Here is a 25,240-nt window from a genome sequence, read left to right as displayed (position 1 = left end):
GTCTTCTTAATCTCCCTGAGCCTCTTTTTTTAAAATAATTTAAATTTTAGTTGAAATAATAGATTCACATGCAGTTAGAAAAAATACAGTGATTCCTTGTACACTTTAACCAGTTTCCTCGAATGGTAACACTTTTCCAAAACTACAGTATAATGTCACAACCATAATACTGACACTGATAAATCAATCTTATTCAGATTTCCATAATCTTACTTATACTCATGTGTGTACATGTGTTTGTGTAAGTTCTGTACAATTTTGTCACCTGTGTAGATTCATGTATCCACCACCACAGTCAAGATATGCACAATTCCAACAATACATGGATTCCTCATATTGCCCTTTAATAACCACACACACCTGCCTCCCACATCTTCCTCACACACCCACTATACTTAATCCCTGCCAATGTTTAATCTGTTATTTTTATCTTTATGTAATGTCTCTCTTTATCTCTGGTAATTTTCTATACTCTAAAATCTAATCTATCAAATATTAATAAAGCCATTCCTGCTCTTTTTAATGTTTATATGGTACAATTTTTCCATTCTTTTGCTTTCTACCTACTACATTGTTGAATTTGAAGTGACTTTCCCAGAAGCAGCATATAACTTGGTCACGTTTTTTCATCACTACTGATATGTTAAGGCTTAAGTCTCCCACTCTATCTGTTGTTTTATATTTGTTTTCTCTGGATCTCATTCTTCTGTTTCTCTCTTTTGCCTTCCTGTGGGTCACTTGAACATTTTTAAAGATTTTACCTTGATTTATGTACACTGTTTTTATCCTTTTGTATAGTTTTCTCAGGGGTTACTCTAGGTATTAGAATATACATATGTGATTTATCACAATCTTTTCTTAAAATAAATTAATTTTATTTATTTTTGGCTGCATTGGGTCTTCATTGCTGCACACGGGCTTTCTATAGTTGGGGTGAGCGGGGGCTACTCTTCATTGCGGTGCACGGGCTTCTCATCGCAGTGGTTTCTCATGTTGCAGAGCACGGGCTCTAGACGCGTGGGCTTCAGTAGTTGTAGCATGCGGGCTCAGTAGTTGTGGCTTGTGGGCTTTAGAGCACAGGCTCAGTAGTTGTGGCACACAGGCTTAGCTGCTCTGCGGCATGTGGGATCTCCCCAGACCAGGGCTCAAACCCATGTCCCCTGCACTGGCAGGCAGATTCTTAACCACTGCACCACCAGGGAAGCCCAAAAATCTTCTAGTAATAACATTTTACCACTTTGAGTGGAGTATGGAAACCTCACTTCCATTTAGGTCCTTTATCTTTACTATCATCATATTTAGTATCAAACTGTTTTATGTTTTTGATTCAATCATCAATGACTGCTAAAATTCAGGAAGAAAAGGAGAGTCTATTATTGTATGCATCGATATTTCTACTCTCTCCATCATCTCTTTCCTGACGCTCCAAGATGTGTTCCTTTATTGTTTCTTTAGGACTGCTAGCAACAACTTCTTTTAGTTTTTCATCACCTGAGAATGTTTTATTTCCCTTTATTTCCTGAGTGACAACTGTGCTAGATACAGAATTCACAATTGGCAGTTCTTTTATTTCAGCACTTGAAATATTGTGCCACTTCCAATGGCACCCATGGTTTCAAATGAGAAATCTATTGCTATTTGAATTGGTATTCCCCATAGGTACTGCATCATTTCTATCTGGCTATTTTAAAGACTTTTTTTCTTTGTTTTTAGGTTTCTGGCCCTCTATTCTATTCCACTTATCTGTCTATTCCTTCAACAATAACACAATGTCTTGTGGTACCATTATAGCTTTATAGTAAGCCTTGCTGTCAGGTAGTGTCAGCCCTCAAACTTTGCCCTCCTTCAATCTTATGTTGGCTATTCTGGGTCTCTTGTCTCTCCACATAAACTTTAGCATCAGTTTCTCAATATCCACAAAATAATTTGCTAAGATTCTGAATAGGATTACATTGAATTTATAGATCAAGTTGGGAAGAACTGATATCTTAGATCAAAAGACCACACTGAGTCTTTTGATCCATGAACAAGCAACATCTCTCCATTTATTTAGTTCTTCGTTGATTTTGTTCATCAGAGTTTTGTTGATTTCCTCATATAGATCTTATACATATTTTGTTAGACTTATCCCCAGTATTTCACTTTTGGGAGTGCTGATGTAAATGGCATTGTTCCTAAGTTCAAATTCTACTTCTTCATTGCTGATACACAGGAAAGCAGTTGACTTCTGTATATTAACCTTGTGTCCTGTGCCTTTAGATTTCAAGAGTTTAATTCAAGATGCATTTGGTGTAGATTTCCTTGGGTTTTTCCTATATGGGATTTGCACAGTTTCTTGGGTCTGTAGATTTGTTTCTTTTGCCAAATTTGGTAAATTTTCAGCCATATTTCTTTCAAATACTCTTTCAGCCCCATTCTCTTTCTCTTTTCCTTCTGGGACTTCAATAACACGAATGCTGTATCTTTTGTCCTTCATAGATCATTTTTTTCTAGTCTGTTTTCTGTTTAGATTGGGTGAATTCTATGGTTTTGTTCTCAGGTTTACTGATGCTACCATCTATTATTCATGGTCACTCTTACTATTGAGCCCATCCAGCCACTTTTTTGTTGTTGTTGCTGCTACTGTGTTTTTCAATTCTAAAATTTCCATTTAGTTCTAATATCATTTTAAGTTTGGTTCTAATTAATTTTATTTGGTTTGTTGCTAAGATTTTGTTTTTTTGTTTCAAGATATTTTTAATTGATTTTGAAGCATTTTTATAACAGCTAGTTTAAAATTCTGAGAAAATTCCAACATCTGATTCACCATGTGTTGGTGTCTGTTGCCTTTTCTAATTCAAGTTGCAGTTTCCTTTGTTATTGGTATGATGAGTGATTTTCTATTGTATCTTGAACATTTTGTCTATTATGTTAGAACATCGCTAACATAGGGTCTTATTAAATCTTTTGTTTTAGCAGGTTGTCACCCTGTTTAGTTTTAGCATGTGGTTCTTGGCCTACTTTTCTGGGCTACTGTTCAAATGACAGGTTAATTTTCAGAGCCTTTGTGGTCTTATTTGGCTTGCTTTGTTTATCTGGTACCACTGGGCTCCCCCTGGTCCCTGCTAGTGCTGCCTGAGGGGGCAAAAGGAGTGTTGCCAAGTGTCTCTTGGTGGGGAAAGTCTGTGATGGCCCTAGGTTTCCCCTCAGTTTCCAAGTGTCTCTGAGTAGTAAAGGCAAGTCTTGAGTCCACAGAGACAAACAGGCTTCCCAGAATGTGCCCTTTGCTACAGCTGGACCCCTCTTGCCAGTTCCACCCATCTGTCCCTGTGTCTCTTGGGTAGGGGAGCAGCAGCTCAGGCCCACACAGCCAAAGAGACTTAGGACTAGGCCAGTTGTAGCTGTGTCTTTTTTGCCAGTAGTGCCCACCCTGGGGTCTTTGGGTTGGGGAGGAGAGTCTCAAGCCCTCAAGGAGAAAGACGCTTCTCAGACTAGAACGCTTACTGTAGCAGAGTCTCTCTTGTCAGTTCTGCCTACCTGCCTTGATATCTCTCAGCAGAAAAGGGAAGTCTCAAGACAGGTGGGAAGGACTATGCTTCTACTCAGCACTCATATTCAGTGGGGGCTCATAGCTGATCCCCCTTACCAATGGTATTGAATTTGCATGATGTTTTCAGAAGGACTCCCATTTGATTCAGGGGAGGCATGAACCTACCTGGACTGTGTTCTGTTGTTAGGTCAGGGTGGGGAGGTCAGGAAACACCAGAACTAGGTGGCCTTCTTCTGTGGGGGGAATGCAAAATGCTATGGCTATGCTGTTCTTTCAGTCCTATGGTCCAGAACCAGATCACCTTCCTAGAACCATTCACAGTTCTCCTTTGGTTGTCTTCTGCACAAATTCCAGGACTTATAGTTGGATTTAGCTGGGAAAAATGGGTATATACTACCTCATCTGTATGGAAGTCTCCCTATGGGTCTTTTCAATTATCTATTTTCTCTCTTGATTTTCAGTCAGTTCTTTCATTTTTATACATCATTTTTTTTTATTGAATGCGAGACTAAGTTTTATATTTACCACATTATAAATATATACTATAGTTACATATAAATACATCATATATTATCACTAAGTATATAAAAACTATACAGATAACCTGAATCAATGATTGATGACAGTGTCTTCCTCCAGGGAAGATTTATATCTGCTTCCAGCAAGCAACAAAGCTAGGAACAGATCTTAATCCAATCAAGGATTGAGGTGATTTGAAAGCTTGGCTTCAGCTTTTTTTGAGAGTGAACTATTTTGAGTTCACCCTTAAGCATAAAGTGTAGTCTATCCTTCAGGGTTCCCAGTTAAAAGCTTGGGGTGTTTTCCAGTGCCTGTCATTCTTTGCAAGCTCTGAACTCCAATTCTGTCCCCCAATTCTGCATGACTACCAAAAACTCTGCTTAGAATCTCAGCCTCTCTGCCACCACTTTCTGCTCAACCTCTTAGCTATGTTTCAAATCAACCAATAATCACTCCATGGGGAAACCTATACCAAAAGTTGGCCTCACCCCTCTGTGCTCTCCTTTTCTCCAAAATTTTGGCCTCTCAAGTCCTTGTTGTCTGCCTTGCTCACTCTCCAAAGCCTCCAAACAGACTTTTTAAAAATATTTTTTCAGCTTTTCTAGTTGTTCTCAGTTGGAGTGCTGCCTTAGAAAAAGCTATTCTACCATTGATAGAAACAGAAATCTCCCCAATAGCTTGTGATATGATATGATAATATGTTCCAGGCTCATACTATAGATTTTCTGACTCCAACCTGAAATAAGACATTTATCCAAGGTATCCCAGGTTCCTTCTAGTGAGAATTATTTTTTAAAAGAACAAAGTCGGACACTAAAAGTGCTTAATGCTACCTAGCTTAATTTCTGAGATTCTTCAGTAGAGAGAATTAGGCAATACATTTTTAAAACGGAAAAAATACATCATGAGCTCATACTGACATTTCCAACTCAAGTTTAGAATCCTAGAATTCTTATCCAACTCTCTGATTATATCTCTTTTCCATTCAAAAATCTAGGGTCTCAATCCAATATAAGTATTCATTTGTTTACTTTATGATACAAACCTCCAGAATAACAATACCAATATTACTACCAGTTATATGATTACTAGAAACAGTTTATGATATCTTTGCAGTTCCTTATCTTCGGGAGTATATACCACTAGAAACATCCAAATTACTATGCTTCAAGGTGACTTGAAATAGTCTCTATGTGCTTCAGCCTCAAACTTGATATACATTTAGGTTCACATTTCATTTTGCATTTGATTTTTAGGAATTACCTTTTTTTCTCTAATTTCATTTCATTTTTGTTTTATAATATGGTAAAGCATTTGCATGATTCTAAAACCTAATCCACAAAGTACATTCAGAAGTCTAGGTTCTATACTTGTTTCTGCCAGCCCATTCCCTCCCTTTCCTTAGAGTAATCATTTTTCTTAGTTTTGGTTTATCATTCCTTTGTTTGGTCTATGTATATACACAACAATGTAGGTGTATGTATTTGTATAGCCCCCTTATTTGAAAACTAGTAGCATACAATGCCATTGTTTTGCTCCTTGCTTTTTCCATTTAACAATATAGTCTTGAGATGACCACATAGCTGATATGTAGATTATCCTCATTCCTTTTTATAGCTACTCCATTCATAGTACTCCATTGTGTGGACATACCATATTTTATTTAACTAGTCCTCTTAGTGATCTGAGCCCAGACTAACCTGCTATTGAATTTTGTTTCATAATTCAAGTTCACATAAAAATGCAAGTAGTCTCACTGAGGAGGACAGATCAACTAATCTACTGGTATTCTGGCCTCTGCTGTCACAGTATTAAGCAAAGAAGTTAACTATATAACCAAGAAAAAAATACACTAACAAATTTAGCCCCTGCCCAAATCCATGATATAGGGTTCTCAACTGGAATATACAACAAAATCACCCACAGAGGCTTAAAAAACAAATGATAAATGATAGGGCCACAACACTAACCACTTTCAGATGGGACCCAGCATTGCATTAGTGTCTTTAAAAGCTCCACAAATGATTCTAATACATACTCTGAATTAAGAACAAATCTTCCACATACAATCTTAGAATTTCTAGGTGTTAAAGTAAGTGGCTGAATTTTTGACACCAATACTAAAAATATTTCTACATTCTAAACTTTCATTTTTAGTTAGAAATTTTTGATCTAATAATTCTTTAAAATCAACATACAATGAGAAAAGTTCATCATGAAAATTTATAGTAATAGCCCTAAAATGTAACAGATTAAGCACATGTCCTAATCACTTAAAAATAATATATCTATAACTATTATGAGTGCTATATGCTTTAATGTTTAGAATATCCTACTATAACCATCCATAATGATAATCAAAACTACCACAGAGTAATATGGATCCCTCACATTTGTAAAAAATAATAAATCATCTACCTTGAAAGACTCCATAAAAGGGACAATTCCTTTGCTCAAATCCTGGGCTCTGTCCTTGGAGTTGTCCTGAATCCAGTTCTCTATGATCCCCCTAAATGCAATCCCATATGCATTCACAGCTTCCTCTAGAGTCTTTATGATAACAACTGCCCAAACTATATTTCTAGCACAAAGCTAGACCCGTTTCAGACCAATATTTCCTATATTAAAAATTTAAGTAATTAAATCCACTTCTTTTTACCTCTTGGTTTTTCTTTTTTCCCCCCACAATTTTGTCATCATCCACCCTATCTTTCAAAACTTATCAACTCTTCCTTTACCTCACCCCATTCACTCAGCCTACAAAACTACTCCCATTTTTGTCCCTCTTCTCTCCCCGTTTTGTCCCTCTTCTATCCCTAGGCCAATGATGCCCTAGATTAAATTCTCATCCAAGCTTATTCTCCTACAGTAGCTCAGCCCAACTCCCTGATCTGGCCAGTTCTCTATAGAGACGGTCTTAAATTCTGTCCCCAAACATATCAGCATTTAAGGGTGAAGACAAAATAAAGACAACAGACAAAATGTGATACCCTTGCCAAAAGAAAACCTCATGAACATAGATATAAAAACCCCAAACAAGGGCTTCCCTGGTGGCGCAGTGGTTGAGAGTCCGCCTGCCGATGCAGGGGACACGGGTTCGTGCCCCAGTCCGGGAGGATCCCACATGCCGCGGAGCGGCTGGGCCTGTGAGCCGTGGCCGCTGAGCCTGAGCGTCCAGAGCCTGTGCTCCACAACGGGAGAGACCACAATAGTGAGACGCCCGCGTACCGCAAAAAAAAAAAAAAAAAAAAAAAACCAAACAAAATATTACCAAATCAAATCCAGAAAATCTATATTAAAAAATATATCATGGCCAAATTGAGTTCATTTCAGGGATATAAGGATGGTCAAACAATTAGAAAGTCTATCAGTGTAACTTAACACATTAACAGATTAAAAGATAAAAGCTATATGATCACTGGTCACCTACTGTGTGCCAAGCACTATTCTAGAAGATTTCTTTGAAGTCAGAAACAAGACTGTTCAACAATGTCCTATAGACCTTAAACAATTCAATAATTAGACAAGAAAAAGAAGCACAGAGTATACAGATCAGAAATTATTACGGGCTTCCCTGGTGGCGCAGTGGTTAAGAATCTGCCTGCCAATGCAGGGGACAGGGGTTTGAGCCCTGGTCCGTGAGGATCCTCTATGCTGCAGAGCAACTAAGCCCATGTGCCACAACTACTGAGCCTGCGCTCTAGAGCCCACGAGCCACAACTACTGAGCCCGCGTGCTACAACTACTGAAGCCCATGCACCTAGAGCCCATGCTCCGCAACATGAGAAGCCACCGCAATGAGAAGCCCGTGCACCGCAATGAAGAGTAGCCCTCACTCGCTGCAACTAGAGAAAGCCCGCGTGCAGCATTGATGACCCAGTGCAGCCAAAAATAAATAAATAAATTTATTTTAAAAAAAGAAACTATTACAATTTATTGACAGCATGATTATCAACATAGAAAACTTAGTAGAATTCACAAGCTCTAAGTACTACAAGAATTTCAGAAGGTTTCCTAGATATAAGTTCAATATATAAGAAAATCAATTCTGCTTTTGCACTTCTACCATCACAACGATGGTAAGAATCAGACAGTTTCTGGTTCAAGGAGGATTAGAGAGTTTCGACACCCCATCCCTACCAGATAAGTCCAGCTAAGTTCCTGCCTAGACCCATACAGGTAAGCTCACTAGAGATCAGCCAAGTCACCCAGATAACCACAGAGACTTATGAGCTAAATATTGCTTATTGTTATAATGATAATACTGATAAAAATAAAAATAAAAAATTTCATTCCTATGTACTACAGTAATCAATTAGGTTTAGCAATAGCAACAAAATTATATATATAGGGGTAAATCCAATAAATTTTGAAAAAAGTTATAAGAATTTACTTAAAGACATAAAAGACACCTAAATAAGTGGAAGTATAAAGCATGTTCTAGATGATAAGACTCTATTGATAAAGATGATGAACTTCTCCAGGCTAATCTCAATATCAGGTGAAATTCCAATCAAAAATCTCAACAAGGATTTTTGTTGAAATAAAAGGAACCAAGGGCTAAAAACAACCAAGAAAAATTTGAAGTTTTATGTAACTAAGGTGTATTTCAAATCTGTAGGGAGGAAAGTATACTATTATATAAATGGGACTGGGACAACTGCTTACCAAATAAAAATAACTAAATTAGGTCATAACAAACTATACATAAAAATAAATTACAGGTAGAAGAAAGATCAAAAAGTGAAAAAGCAAATATTTTTTAACATTGAGGAAGAAATACAGGAGAATATCTTGACAAGGTCAGTAAAGGAAAGGAATTTTTTAATATAACAAAAAGAGCACAAGCCATAAAGGAAAAAAAGTGATAAAATTGACTACATTAAAATTTAAATTTCTGTTAAAAACACACCATAAAGAAGGTTAAAGACAAGCCATAATTGCTGGTGGTAATGTAAGTTGGCTAAATCTCTATGGAAAGCTTTTTGGCAATATCTAACAAAATCTAAAATGCACATATCCCTCTGATAAAGCAATTTTACTTCTGAGAACTAAACCTAAAAATACACCCAGAAATGTGTGAAATGACATGTGTACAAGGTCATTCAACACCTTTATATAAATTAAGACACAACCATGCAATGGAATACCACAGAATTTTTTTTTCAAATGTACTGGTATGAATCTCTAAGATATGCTGCTCGGTGAGGATGGAGAGGGAAAAGCAAAGTACAGATCATTGGGGAAATATGCCATTCTTATGTAAAAAGGAAGGAGGAAGAACATACAAAATATGCAATTGTTTATATATGCTGCTAACATATCTGGAAAGCTACACAACTGATGACAGACTATTCCCAGAGAGGGAAAGGAAAACTTTCTATCATATATCCCTTTGTAGCTTTTGAATGCATTACCAATTTTAAAAAAGGCCATATTTCATCTGTTCGAAGACATGCCTTTCTTTTCTCATTTAATATCTCTGAAATCAAGGTGCTTCTTAGAACTGATACCAATATTGTAATAACACTAGAAACATTTTTCTTTCTTAGTAGTACATAAAATAATGGCGTATCTTATAATTGATGGCATCTTAGATTCAACAAAATTAAGTAAAAACTTCTTAATAATTTTTTTTTAAATATAATTTTGGATTTACAGAAAAGTTGCAGAGATGATACAGTGAATTCCCAGACACTTCTTATCCAGTTTGACCTAATGATAACATATTAAATTACTATGATACATTTGCCAGACTAAGAAACCAATATTGGTACTTTTCTATTCCCTAAATGCCAGGCTTTGTTCCAAGTTCTCCAGTTTTTACACTAATATACTATTTTCTGTTCCAGGATACCACATTACATTTATTCATCATGTCTCCTTTGTCTCCCCTGGTCTATGACAGTTTCTTAGTGTTTCCTTGTTTTTCATGACCTTGACAGTTTTGAGATAGTGTACTATCAAGCATTTTGTGGAATGTCCCTCAATTTGTCTGATGTTTTTCTCATGATTACCTTGGGGTTATGGGGCTTTGGGGAAAATGCCACAGAAGCAATATACCCTCCTAATCACATGATATCAGAGGGCACATGATATCAACACATTTTACCACAGCAATGTTAACCCTGATCATTTGGTCAAGGTAGTGCTTGCCAAGTTTCTCCACTGTAAAGTTACTATTTTTCCCCTCTCCATATTCTACTCTTTGGATAAGATTCACTAAATATGGCCTATACTCAAGGAGGGCAGTGGAGAGAAAGTAAGCTCCACATCCTAGACGGGGAAGTATCTGCTTATAATATTCAGAATTCTTCTGTAATATTTGTTCCTTCTTATCAATTATTTATCCAATCAATTATAGGTAAAAATTTTAAACTGTGAAATAAAATAAGCCATTTACTAAAAGATCATTGCTGCATATATAATCTCAGGATTAATATACAGAATATATGAAGAACTCCTATAAACTAATTTAAAAATCAACCCAAATGACAAATGGGCAAAAGGCAAGAAAAAGCAATTCAAATGAACATAAACCAAATATGGTCTTTAAACATATTAAAAGATAGTCACCCTTACTAGTAATCAAGAGAATGCAAAATAAAACCACCATATACAATTTCATACCCATCAGATTGGAGTGAAAAAAAAAACTAGAGCACCCAAACACGAACGAGTAAAATGAACCCAAACATGGGAGTAAAATCTAGACCAATCCCTTTTAAGAACAATTTAGTAATATCTAAAATTGAAGTGCTCTGACCCAGCAATTTTACTCCTAATGAATAGGTAACAAATCCTTTTGAAAGTCAGGTGGTTTCCAAGTTTTTGCTTACAACAAAACTGAAGGCAGATATAACTCAGCTGTTGCCTGGTACATACTTAAAACGAATTTTCGATGAAAGACTATCATTTGACTTTTGGCATATAATTTAAAAGGAGTTCAAATACTTGAGAGACCCTGCCACAACAAAGTTTCTTCCATTTAAAGATACTTATTTGGGACTTCCCTCGTGGTCCAGTGGTTAAGAATCCTTCTTGCAATGCAGGGGACACAGGTTCGATACCTGGTCAGGGAACTAAGATCCCACATGCCACAGGGAAACTAAGCCTGCGTGCCACAACTAATGAAAGATCCCGCGTGCTGCAACTAAGACCCAATGCAGCCAAAAAATAAATAAATAAATATTTTTAAAAATAATAAAAAAACTTATTTATGTTAACAAGGTTTATTAGTTTTACATTTACCAAAGGGGGAAAAGGGATTAATATTTACACTAAACTGTGTCTCATTCTAACAGTAAATTATTTCATCACAGATTTTTTTTTTTTTTTTGGCTGCGTTGGGTCTTCATTGCTGCGTGAGGGCTTTCTCCAGTTGCGGCGAGCAGGGGCTACTCCTCGTTGCAGTGTGGGGGCCTCTCATTGTGGTGGCTTCTCTTCTTGTGGAGCACAGGCTCTAGGCACGCAGGCTCAGTAGTTGTGGTGCACGGGCTTAGTTGCTCTGCAGCATGTAGGATCCTTGTAGACCAGGGCTCGAACCTGTGTCCCTGCATTGGCAGGCAGATTCTCAACCACTGCGCCACCAGGGAAGTCCCTCATCACAGATTTTTAAAAGTACTATCCATCTCAACAAGAGATGCTTTTCTAATAAAAAATGTTTAAAAGTTTTTTCAAAAAATGTGTATTAGATTTGTGTCGTTTGCTCAGCTGTATACTACAAATAACTGTAATAATTAGTTAATTCAGAAGAAAATCTTCAGCATGTAAGGTCTCATGGGCATAGAAATCTGAAAAAAAATCATTTATTTACAAATCCTTATTACAGAAAAGATAGGATATTCAAACCATCTTCAAGCATAGAACTATATTAGAATAAACTTCTATGGGGGAAATACACATACACACACAAATTAATGCACGTAAAACTGGTGAAATCTGAATAAGGTTGATGGACTGTATCAATGCCAATATTCTGGTTGTGCTCTTGTACTATGGTTATGCAAGATGTTACTATTAAGAGAAATGGGTGACAGATATAAGAAATCTATCATTTCTTAGAACTGTATATGGATCAATGATTATCTCAAAATAAAACTTTTTTAAAACTATATATGAGGATTTTGAAACTTATTACAAAACTACTTATTACAAACTAATCAGGATGGTCTGGTACTGACATAACAACAAACATATAGTTCAATGGAACATAACTGAGAGTCTAGAAATAAACCCATTCATCTAGAGTTAATTGATTTTTGACATGGGTACCAGGACCATTCAATGGGGGAAAAATAGTCTCTTCAATAAATGGTGCTGGAACAACTGGATATCCACATGTAAAAGAATGAAGTGGAACCACTACCTCACAGCATGTACAAAAATTAATTCAAAATGGATCAAAGACCAAAATGTAAAAGCTAACCCTATAAAACTCTTAAAAAGAAAACACAGGTGTAAATCTTCATGACCTTGGATTAGGAAATGGTTTCCTAGATAAGAAAGACACTTAAAGCACAAGCAAATGAACAAAAAAAAAAAGAAAAAAGAAAAATTAGACTTCATCAAAATTTTAAACTTTTGTATGTAAAAAGCATAATCAAGGTTGTTCTTGTGAAAAACAACCAACAAAATGAGAGGAAATTATTTGCAAATCATATATCTGACAAGGGTCTAATATCCAGAACATAAAAAGAACTCTTACAACTCAACAATAAAAAGACAAATAATTTTTTAAATGGTCAAATGATTGGAGTAGACAATTTTCCAAAGGAGATATACAAATGGCCACACAGGCACATGAAATGATACTAAAAACCAATAGTCATTAGGGAAATACAAATCAAAGCCATAATGAGATACCAGTTTGTACTTACTAGGATGGCCATTCATTCATTTATTTATATAAATAATTTTATAACAATAAATGTATGGGACTTCTCTGGTAGTCCAGTGGTTAAGAATCTACCTTCCAATGCAGGGGACACAGGTTTGATCCCTGGTTGGGGAACTAAGATCCCACATGCCGTTGGGCAACAAAGCACGCGCGCACAACTAGAGAGCCCACGTGACGCAACTACCGAGCCTGTGCACCACAACCAGAGAGAAGTCCCCACACCACAACTAGAGAGACGTCCGTGCACTGCAATGAAGAGCCCTCGCTCTGCAATGAAAGATTCCACATGCCGCAAGAAAGATCCCGCGTGCCGCAGCTAAGACCAATGCAACCAAATAAATATTTTTTAAAAAAATAAATGAATGAATGAATACATAAAACCTCAGAAAATAAGTATTGATGAGAACATGGAGAAAATACAACTCTCATACACTGCTGGTAGGAATGTAAACTGGTACATTTGCTGTGAAAAAGTTTGGCACTTCCTCAAAAAGTAAACACTGAGTTACCGTGGACCCATCAATTCCACTCCTAGGCAAACACCCAAGAGACATACCCATATGTCCACTCAAAAATTTGTACATGAATGTTCACAGCAGCATTATTCATAATAGGCAAAGGGTGGAAGCAACCCAAATGTCCATCAACTAATGGATGGATAAATAAGATGTGGTATATGTATACTATGGAATATTATTCAGCCATAAAAAGGAATGAAGTACTGATATATGATACAACATGGATGAATCTTGAAAACATTACACTGAGTAAAAGAAGTCAGTCACAAATGACCACAAATGCCTAGGATAGAAAATCCATAAGCAGAAAGTATATTGTGGTTGTCAGGCACTGGGAGGAAGGAGGAATGGGGAGTGACTGCAAACAGGTACAGGGTTTCTGTTTGGCATAATGAAAATATTCTGGAATTAGATAGTGATGATGGTTGCACAACTTCATGAATACACTAAAAATCACTCAACTGTACACTTTAAAATGGTGAGTTTTATGTTATCTGACATCTAGATCAGTGGACAGAATTCATAACCCAGGGGGGAAAAATTGTACAGAGGAATTAGAATGAAAATAAGAATTTAGGCAAAAAAAAAAAAAAGGGACACTGCAAAAATTGACTGTCAAAGAAGACCCTAAATACGTATTTTTAAAAAGAGTGAGAATGAGGGAGACGGAAGAGGGAAGAGATATGGGAACATATGTATATGTATAACTTATTCACTTTGTTATAAAGCAGAAACTAACACACCATTGTAAAGCAATTATACTCCAATAAAGATGTTTTAAAAAAAAAGAGTGAGAATGGTTAACAAACTGCTATAAAATTTGCAGGTACCCAATAAATTTTGTAAATAATATAATGGGTTTTTTCAGTAACTCTATTTATAATACACCAGAAATGACATTCTTTGCAACTACATAAAGACATTTTTTTAAAATGGTGTATGTCAACTGCATGTCAACCTAAAAGTATTCAAGGAAGTAAATAGAATTTTTAAATATTCTGGAGGTACTTCAAAAGTTTGAAGATCAAAGCCCTAGAGAAAAATCATACACAGGTACACAAAGAGATATGTAAAAATGTTAATTGTAGCACTGTTCATAACAGCACAAGCTGGAAAAATCTAAATGCCAAGCAGCAGAAAAATAGGTAAGTAAATTGGAATTCTGTAATGAATATAGCTATGAAATCAACTAGCACTACATTTATCAACACAAGCATCTCAAAAGCATAAAAAATAGGTTTAGGAGTGGGGAAAAAAACGTATTACAGAAAGATTACTTTTTATAAAGTTTGAAAACATGATCTTGTTTTTGGAAACAAGACATTGTGTGTGTGTGTGTGTGTGTGTGTGTGTGTGTGTGTATCTGTAGTAAAATAGAAACATGCAAGAGAAATAATAAACATCAACTTCACCACACTAGTTACCTCTGGGGAGAGTTAAGGTAAACAGAATTAGGAAGGAGTAATATAGGAACCTTGGTGATATCTGTAATATTTTATATTACACAACTTATATTATTATGTAGTAATATTAATATGAAGGAATTCAGAAGAGCTAGGTTGCAAGTACACAGATGTTCATTTTATTATTCTTTGTATCTCTTCCACAAGCTTAAAATATTTCATGTTAAAAGGAAGTTAAAGTTAGCTCAGAGACTGAACCAGCACCAAATACATGCACCAAAGCAACCAGTTACTTGGTCAGGGTTGGTCAGTGTTTCTCAACCAATAGTCCAAATGATGCTCCAATTAAAAGACAGTAATGGCATCTATTAAAAGAGACACATAAGACATGATATTTAAATACATGTTAGGGAAGGGCATGAAATTAATCTAATTCTGCAATTTGCCTCAAGATCATCTTGCTAAACCTTCTGATTAAAATCCCTGTATAACTTTGCAAGATGTCTCCAGTATTTCAAAAACCAATGTGAAAGGGGAAAATTAAGTGACAATTACAGCCAATTTGGCCTTTTCATTCAATTTTGAAAAACCATCCGCACAGGAAGTATGCTATTTGCAAAGGAATGCTTACAAACAGCTGAAAACCACTATCATTTTATCATTTAGAAACAAAACACGAAAGAATTCTAAGAAATAATTTTTAAAGCACAAATGCATGAATAACAAACATGAGGACAGGAAAGTTGTCTATTTCTATAGTATAAAGCAGAGCCAAAACAATCTCTATTTTAATATATATCCGATCCCCAAACTAAATGTCACTTTTTATTTGTGTATAAATAATGCTTCTCCTTACTCAATTAATTTAAAATACATTAAACAACATGTGCCCACATGTTAGAGGGAAAAGAAATTTTTCTTTTTATATTGTGAATATCATTACAAATTGTATTCAAAATGTATGTTATAATGTTTAATAGGAAATTACTTTTTACTATTTAAAATCACCTTATCAAAAATAGGATACATTTTTTAATGTGTAATTAAGATAGTCCACAAGATTATACATTTTTTTTAAGATTATACATTTTTGTGAAAGGATTTGTGAATCAAAAAATATAGGAAACACTGGTCAAGAGGTTACTTTTGTGTCCTTTAACAGCACCTGACACAATTTCAGCCTCTAATGCTTATAGGCTTACTAATAAACAAATTAGAAAATTCTTAATTAGAATGCAAAAAGTACCAAGAGGAATTAATTGGAAAATTCATTCAACCTAATAACTGTACACCGTTAATGTCAAATTCTAAAAAAATAGAGGCAACTCAGCCATAACTAAAATTAACTTCTATAAGTGAAAGAGAATTCTAGATAAGTAAACACGTAAATAAATAGCCTGAATTAAGGTTCACTCAAAATGTACTTGAAAAAACAGAAAACTTAAAGAATTAAAAACTGAAAGGATGAAATCGAACCAGGGTCTCACGTGTTAAAAGAAAAGCAGTTAAAGGGATATGACATCAATAAAATGAGGAGAAAGAAAAAAGCAAGGTAAATAAAAGAAATTCACCCTAAGGAGGAAAAATTAGAAAAAGTCAGGCTAACAATAAAGGGCCAGTTTGAAAGTATAGGGAGAAAAGGAAAAATGGAAGGAAGAAAGTAACAAGACGAAGGATTAGATTAGTATATAATATATGAATGAGTCACTTTTGCCACAATGCATTTGGGAAATCACAGAAAATAGTAAAGAGTATAAATGAGAAACAAGTTTCATAATAAGTTAGTGGCTGATGAATTTCTAGATACAATCATTAGGGAAAGTACAACCACAGTTTCATTTCAGTTTTAGAAACAAGATTGTATTTAAAGAGAAAAACCAGTATGATTTCTGTTCAACCACGCTAACAGGTACCTACTTCTATATTTAATTCTCAAGATAAAGATAACCTACAAATTTATTAAATAAGTTAATCACAATTAGAAAAAACTGTTTTGATCATAAACATACTCTGCTTTTTTCCTATATATTTATCTGTCTTCTATATTGTAGTAAATAAAATGCATTTGCCTATCTTGGGAACCTTTCACAGAGGTAAAGTTTAAATGTCAGATAACTGCTTTCAAACATATTAGGCAATTATATTAAGACATTCATGCTAAATTTTTCTTTTTACTCAATAAACATATTTTTACCTTTTCATCTAAGTAAACCCTTCCAGTAATCAGCCAAAAGCTTGAAAGGTCTGTTATGTAAGTATTTTATATAAAGTTTCCACCCAAAATAACATAAATTCACACAACATAAGCACATATTTTGTTGATTCTTCCCATAATCCTCTCTTTTTTCTCTGTCACAAAATCAAGGGATGAATAACTGCCATTCAATGACTTGGCTCTATTATCAATACACTTAATCTCAACACAGAACAGTCTTCACTGCAGTAACCTCAACATTCCACATAGTGGGTCCCTCATGGAGTGAATTTCTGATAAACTGGGGGACCAGCATCTCATTACATGATACAATATTTTCCAGACCAATCCCAATTTTCATCATCAACACTTACTGAGTATTCACCAAACAGCAGGTTCTAAGAATACGCAGGGATGTCACTGTCTTCACTTGCCCGGTACTGGCCCCACTTTCTGGTGACAATAAGTGTGTTTTCCGTTTTCCTTCCCCTTTCTCAGTCCTGCCATCCATGGAGTTGGACCCTCATCCCCCAGCTCCAGAGAGGTACTCAACTCAAGTCTGATCAGTCAGAACATTCCCAGGACACTAGCCACAGTGACTGCTTCAGTAAAGGACAAGGGACCAACCAGCGAGACTCTCACCCTTCCTTATTTGTTACACGCTCCTAAGGAAAAGTTACTCTTTTCCAGTTTGATGTAGCTCCTGGAGACGTCACATGAAGAGAGCCTGCCTGAAAGTGAGGCCAGTAAAGAAAGAAGGAGAGAGACCAACTGGTCACCTGGATCTACCCACATATGAAGCCAACAATATCCCCTGGACTTTTCTGTCACATAAATCAATAAATCTCTCCCATCTTTTTCTCTTAAGCTAGTCTTGAGTTGGGCATCTGTCAATAAAAGAACTTTGATAGAAATTGTATCCAATACAATTTACAAATAGAGTGACAATTAATGAGCCTCTGAATGTGAAACTAGATAAAAAGAGCTAAAGTACAGGGCAGTGAGAACAGCCTGATTCTGAGCTGGAAATTGGCAATCCCAGTTATGCGGTATCAAAGAAACCAGTTAAAACTACTGCCCGCGGTAACTTAGGGTTTGGATCATGTGCCCAACATGATTGGAACATTGGGAGATACGGTATTAAAGTCAGTAATTTAGACCATGTTATCAATTCCAAGAGGATAAGGCCCAGGTCGGGGTAAAATAGGTGAAGGGGATTAAGAGTTACAAACAGCCAATTATAAAATAAATAAGCCACAGGGATGTAATATACAGCATAAGGAATATGGTCAATAATACTACAGTAACTTTGTATGGGAACAGATAGTTACTAAACTTATCATGGTGATCATTTCATAATGTATGCAAATGTCAGATCACTATGTAGTACACCTGAAACTAACATAATATTGTACATAAATTGTATTTCAATCAAAAAACAAAAACAGGGAATTCCCTGGTGGTCCAGTGGTTAGGACTCTGTGCTTTCAGGGCACGGGTTCGATCCCTGGTCAGGGAATTAAGATCCTGCAAGCCATGCAGTATGGCCAAAATAAATTAAAAAATAAAATAAAACAAAATAAAATACAAAAACAAAACAAGAGGATAAGGCCCAAACTCCTTGGTATGGAGTTTAATGATCTGGCCCTAGGTCCCTCTGTATGTTAGGAAGGTTTCTGAGCAGGACAGTGATACATGTTCTCAGGGGATTATATGACACAGGGTAGAATGTATTCTGGAGGTGCAAGAAACCAGTCAGGGTGCAACAGAGGCAGGTCAGCAATAAGGTGAAGGGCCAGGTGCACTAGGATGGCAGCAGGAAGAATGGAAAGGAACACATTTCTAAGACTTTAGAGAAGGGAGAATAAACAGAAAGAGCAAAAGATTACTCCTAAGTTTTGACCTTTGGTTATCTAAAGTAGAATTTGCTACTGAAATAAGGAAGTACAAAGGAAAACACTAATTTTTTCAATGAGGATAAGAAGTTTGGTCTTCGATGTGGCTTAGTATGAGGTGGACAGCACAACATCCCAATAAAGATGCCCAGCAAACAGTGGAAGACAAGACAATGAAATTCAGGAGAAATAAAAGGGCAAAAGACAAACACGGCAGTCATATAGGTACAGATGACTTTTTTTTAAGTCATAAAGAATATATAGCAGAACTTCATTCCTTCATTCAACAATAGTTATTGAGCACTATGTCTCAGCCACTGCTCTAGGCTCTGGGAATATAACAGTGAGCAAAACAGATAAAAATTCCTGCCTCATGGAGCTTATATTCTACTGGGAAAAACAGACAAGTCTAAATTTGATTCATGAACATCAATTTAGGGCTTCAGGTTAATACTTCTTAGTAATTACTGTAAGCAAAGTAAGTATTTATTTTACCTTCTTTTATCAAATTTTATTTTCCAGAATTTTCACTTCACTAGTTAGAAAAGCATATATTTATATCCTCAGGCCAGTAGCCAGACAGATTCAAGTAAATTAAGATTTTTTTTTTTATGCTAGCTTTCCTATTGTAACAAACCTATTTTCCCTCCTTTGTTTCTCAGAGTATTGGGATTATGTCAGCCCTTCCAAATAATGTCCATAAAGGATGACTAGACTCAGAAAAAATGAGAGGCCAAATGGTACAATGGAAAGCATATGTTTGGGAATTAGACAAGGCCTGAGTTCAAATCTCAATTTTTCACAAGCTGTGTAACCTTGGGCAAGTTACTCTGTATCTCCAAGCTTCGGCTTACCCAACTGTGAATGGGAATAACTTCACTCTAAGGATTAAAAAGAATAATTTCTAAAAGGCCCTTGACACAACACCTGGAAAAAATGGAGAAATGCTAGAAAAATGGAAGCAGCTACTACTGCAACTATTACTGCTACTATTACTGCAATGTGCTGGGCACAAAACAGATGCTCAATAAATGCCTTTCTTTTGCTTCTATAGACAGTATTAATATCATGGGCAACTACAAGGCTCTAATTCAGCAGGTTATTGTATTCTAACCTCCCAGAAGTTGTATACAGGAACTTAAAAGAATTAAATGCATATTAATTTCATAAATGAGCTTAACATCTTTATTTTCTAACTTAATGGGATATATTTATCCTCTAAAGAAAAACTGCGATGGTGATTTCACAAGTAGAAAAACATGATTACTGAATCACATAAAAATGAATGGAAGTGGCACTGCTTTAGAAATCATCCACCAAAGATTTCATAGTTATTTTTATTAAACTGACACCATTAACTTTATCCTCTGTAATTAATCATTTCTATAGTATCTTACATTTGGGAAAAAAAATTAAGTGATTTTCTAACTATAACCACACAATAATCCAAATTGTAAACAATACCCTCAGAGTTGTCCTGAAGATTAAATGGCACAATATACATGAAAATGCCTGACCGGGTCCATGGCATGTCGTATGGACTCAGTATGATAACTTTAGTGAAATCTAACTCTCTTATTATCCTACGTTCCTTTCAATTAATGAAAAGGACCTTATAACAGCAATTGTAACACAGGACTTATGGAACTAAAAGGCTTAAAAATCACACCAACCTAATGCTGACCCAAACCAGCAGGTATTCATTCTAATGTCTCGAAGTTTAATAATAAAGAGGTTTGTAAGTTAAATCAAGACACATACCAACACATAATGAAAACCAACATTTCACTCTTTCCCTAAAAAATCCTACAACTAAAAATTTAATGAAAGGTTTTTTTTTAAAGCCTAGAAATGTAAGTTCCTCTTACTTTCACTTTTTAAAATATTGCTTCTGGTTTTTTTAAGATTTATTATTTATTTATTTATCTTTGGCTGCATCGGGTCTTAGTTGCAGCATGCAGGATCTTTGTTGAGGCACGTGGGATCTTTTGTTGGGCACACGGGCTTCACTCTAGTTGTGGTGTGTGGGTTTTCTCTCTCTAGTTGTGGTGTGTGGGTTTTCTCTCTCTAGTTGTGGTGTGCAGGTTCTGGAGCACGTGGGCTCTGTAGTTTGCGGCATGTGGGCTCTCCGGTTGAGGTGTGCGAGCTCAGTAGTTGTGGTGTGGGCTTAGTTGCCCGCGGCATGGGGGAATCTTAGTTCCCTGACCAGGGATCGAACCTGCGTCCCCTGCATTGGAAGGTGGATACTTTACCACTGGACCACCAGGGAAGTCCCTTACTTTCCTTTTTTTAAAATGCAAATTCTAGAAGCCCACAAAATATAATGAAATTATCAGAATAAAGGTCATAACTCTTTGCCCAGGAAAGAGCACTGACACCAGCTGGAACTGGCTCAAGTGGAGTGTCCACAACAACCAGGGGAGCCCCTTCACTCATGGATGATGCCATTTGAGACAACCAGTGTCAGGACTGGCTGTTCCCCCTAACAAGTAGCTTTTCTCCAATCCTCTGGACTGTCCACGTGGACACTTGGACCTGCTTTCTCTATATGTAGATGACTCCAATGCTTACACCTGTCCCACAAGGTAGAAACCCTGTAAACACTCCAATCTCAGTATGTGCAAAATTAAACATCTCAAATCTGCTCCTCCTGTGTCCCTGTGTCTGTTCATGGTAACACCGTCCTCTCAATCACCTAAGATAGGATCTAGTTTTCTTTCCTTCACCATCCCCCTCTCCCTTCCCAAGAGCAAGCCAGTTTCAAAGAAAGATCTGTCATTCACCTCTACAATACCACCGAGCACCTAACCCTGCCTCCATTCCCACAGCTTATCTCAAGTTCTCATTACTGCTGTCCTGACCCAGGTCAACAGTTCCAATCTAGTTGCCCACCATCCCTCATGCTTAAAGTGAGTCCACCTTCTCTGAACATTACAGACAGACTGATCTAGCTATATATATCCCTCCCCACCCTGTGGACCCCCATGGTCTACTAAAGCATCCCAGATTTTCAGAACTTGAAGAACTCTCCTCTGACCCAACCATCCATTCACTTGATTGTGGAAGTTCCTCAAATTCAAAATGCTCTGGCCCCATCTTCAAAGGCCATTCCTGCTCTGGCGCCAACCTAAAAGCCTGTAACGTCATGAAAACGTGATGAACTATGCTATTCTACTGCTCACAGGCTAAAGGTCAAAATTCTCAACCCAACCAACAGGGCTCCACAAGGCCTGGCTCCTGCCTATCTCGCCAGTCTTGCCATGCTCCCCTTTGCTCTCTCTGCTCCAGCCACCTGGCTTTCGATCCATCCTGCCATGTTCCCTCTCATCTCCAAGCCTCTGTACATACTGGCCCCTCAGCACCCCACCTCCCATGTAGGTGGTGGCATTGCACACTTCAGATCTCAACTCAAAAGCCACTTATTCAGACACTAACCTTACCTTTCCAAACTAAATCAAGTCCTCTGTTTGCCCCCTCCTCTTCACTTCCATAGCTTTAAGAAAAATCATAAGAAATTGATTACTGTTCCCAAGCCAGAATGTAAGCTCCGTAAGAGCAGGACTGTGTCTGTCTCGTTAACCACTATCATCTCATAACCTAACCCAGAGTAGCCCTCAACAAGTTTGTGTAGATTAATGTAGTTCATAAACCAGAACCACATTACCCAGAACCCTAAGTAAAGGTACAAGGCTGGCCCTACAGTACACTAGTCTTGAAATAACTTGCTTTCTCCATAACGACAAAGAGCTCAGCTCTTCAACGTTCTCCGTGTTCCCTTGGAGATCTGACAGCAACAGCAGCAGTGAGTCTATAATTCTACGGTTCCAAACTTCTCTCTCACAATTCTCTTCTATATACCCTGGCACTAGCAATACTTTACTTTCTGGTCTCCACAATTTTGTTTGCATCCTTTGTTTCATCTGAAATTTTTTTCCCAGTGCCACACTTCCAAATCCTACTATCCTCAAGTGCTCAAATCCAACGTCACCTCCTCCTCAAAATATCCCTTGTATTCCCTCAGCTAGTCACACCCTCTCTGCCCCTGAATTCCCACAGGTTCTCCCTTGCCTCATTCAAGTCTCAGATCAAATGTCACTTCAAATGAGTGCCTTTTCCTAAAGTTACCAACTGGTTATAATTGTCTATCAGGCCATCCTGACTTACCTTCTTGACAGCACTTACCATTACCTAAAATTATTTGTTCTTTTCTTTCACTTATTTACTTCTTGTCTGTCTCCCCACTAGAATGTAAGATCTATGAGAGCAGGGACCCTGTCCGTCTTGTTCTTCATATTTCCCCACTCTTCCATATCTGACATCAAAAAAGTTCAGTAAATATCTGCCAAAAGCATGAATGACTCTGTAGCCCTTATGATTATGGTTATCTATGTACAAATCTTTCTCTAGCTATATTCCAAACTCCTTGTGGACTAGGCCAAAGTCTGGCTAATCTGTTTGTTTGTATTATCCAGAAATCCTTGCACAACTAAAGCAAATAATAGTTAACTACTAATTAATTAATGAATGATCTCTCCAAGAGGTACTGCCCTGAACCAGGCCAACTCAGAACTCCATATTCTCCAGAAACCAGGGCAAACAGGAACCTCCTTCGATGCCCTCTCCATGACAGACCTTGCTCCAATCCGCCTCCTCCAGTGAGCTTCCAAAGGCTAGTTTCTTCACTTTCCTTTAGCCAATAACCGCTGGTTCATCTATCTCTAATATCTCACAATTCTACCCTTTTCCCTTCTATCTCCAGACAACGAATCTCTCCCAGGGCCCTGTTTCTTCGGAGTACCCCACATCTCCAATCAGTCCAGGAACTCATCAGGCTCTAGAGAACGAGGGAATGTTCCAAAGAAGTATTTAAGGAAGACTGACTCTCTCACCTTTTCTTTTATACCTCGTTTTCCCGAAAGAGGCCCAGTTTCAGAGACTGGCTTAGAAACTCTTCGGGATCCTAAGCTTTCATCCCATGTAGTCCGCCGTGCCCAAACCCCTTTGGGGTGCCCCCACCCTTGCCTCGAACCTTTTCAACTTATCTTACAGGAATACCCCAGGCCAGAGACGATGATCTCCCAGGTAGCAAATGGTCCTCAAACACCATGGGGCGGCCCTATCCCCCCCACTTTCTGTCGGGCAGCCGCCTCCGGCCTGGGGCCGTCTCGAGCGGCCCATAAGCCTCGGCCTCTGGCTGAGCCCTACCCTCCGACACCCCCCCACCACCACTCACCTGAAGCGGCCCCCGCAGTGCTGGCATTGCTCGCCCACCCAGCCGGCGGGGCAGACGCACTGGCCAGTGCCAGGATTGCAGCGGCCGCCGTTGACACAGGGCCGGTCGCATTCCTTGGCCTCGGCTGCGGCTGAGCCCGACACCGCCGTCGCTGCCGCCGCGGCCTCAGCCGGCCAGGGAAGCAGCAGCAGCGGCGGGAGCAGCAGCAACAGCAGCAGCCGCCGCCGCCGCCGTGAGAGGCGCAGCCGGGTCCCCAGCCCTGGCCTCCCAGCCCTGGTCGCGTCCCAGTCCCGGCACCGCCTGCTGTTCCTGCTCCCGGGCGCTGGCGTCGCCACCGTCCTCCTCAGCCTCGCCTCAGTCGCCGCCGCCGCCGCCACCATCTTCCCGGGGCTGAGACGGTGCCCCACGAACACATATACATACACACACACACACACACACATACACACACACACAAACACACACACCACAGGGCACGACCGGCTCTCCTTCCCCTGGCCGTGCGGGGCGGGGCTGTCTGGACGGTGGCTCGGGCGGTCAATCCTGAGGGCGGGGCGGGAGCTGCGCGGGAGGCGGGGTCGGCGCATGCGTGCGTGGGCGGGGCACGCGCGGCCCTGGAGGCAGACGTCTAACGCGGATCCTGGGTTTAAGCGAGGCCTTTCCGACCTCTATAACGAAGCGCCCTAGTGCTCTAGTTTTATCCCTTCGCCCGGCGAGGCGGCCCCTGCGTAGCGGTCCTGAAGCACCCTATTCCCGTTGGCTGCCTCGGATCCGGTCCCTCTGCTAACCAAGCCGGCAGAGTTGAGTGCTGCGGTCCCGAAGACCCCGGCTCCGGTCATCGCTCTACCCCAACTCTCGCTGCAGGGCAGAAAGGGCCTAGGAGTCAGCGTCGTGGTGTGACGCTAAGTGCGATACTGTAGCAGTGCTGCCTTTGAGCTTCTGCTTTGTCCTCTGTAGTATAGGTTAACGAAGTAACACCTATGTTAAGAACCTAGCGCATTGGCTATGCTCAATAAATGCCTAGAACTGAAGACACACAGTGCGGCCTCC

At 38.4% G+C, this 25,240-nt stretch overlaps 1 protein-coding gene across 3 annotated transcripts in view; it reads right to left on the bottom strand.

The window, feature by feature from the left end:
• The window catches only part of ATRN (attractin), a 161,753-nt gene extending 137,053 nt beyond the window's left edge, over positions 1-24,700 (bottom strand). Inside the window, exon 1 of one of the 3 annotated variants that reach the window (XM_081255495.1) lies at positions 24,191-24,700. In XM_081255495.1, coding sequence (XP_081111621.1) covers positions 24,191-24,633 — 443 coding nt within the window. In that variant the 5' untranslated portion in view covers positions 24,634-24,700. The remainder of the gene's footprint in view (positions 1-24,190) is intronic. The other 2 variants (XM_081255493.1, XM_081255494.1) reach the window with 2 other exon arrangements.
• Positions 24,701-25,240: the final 540 nt, after the last annotated feature.

Source organism: Mesoplodon bidens (assembly GCF_964165515.1).
Source record: "Mesoplodon bidens genome assembly, chromosome: 15".
Taxonomy (NCBI): domain Eukaryota; kingdom Metazoa; phylum Chordata; class Mammalia; order Artiodactyla; family Ziphiidae; genus Mesoplodon; species Mesoplodon bidens.
Note: the sequence above shows the minus strand (reverse complement) of the source record. Positions and strands in the feature narration are given on the sequence as shown.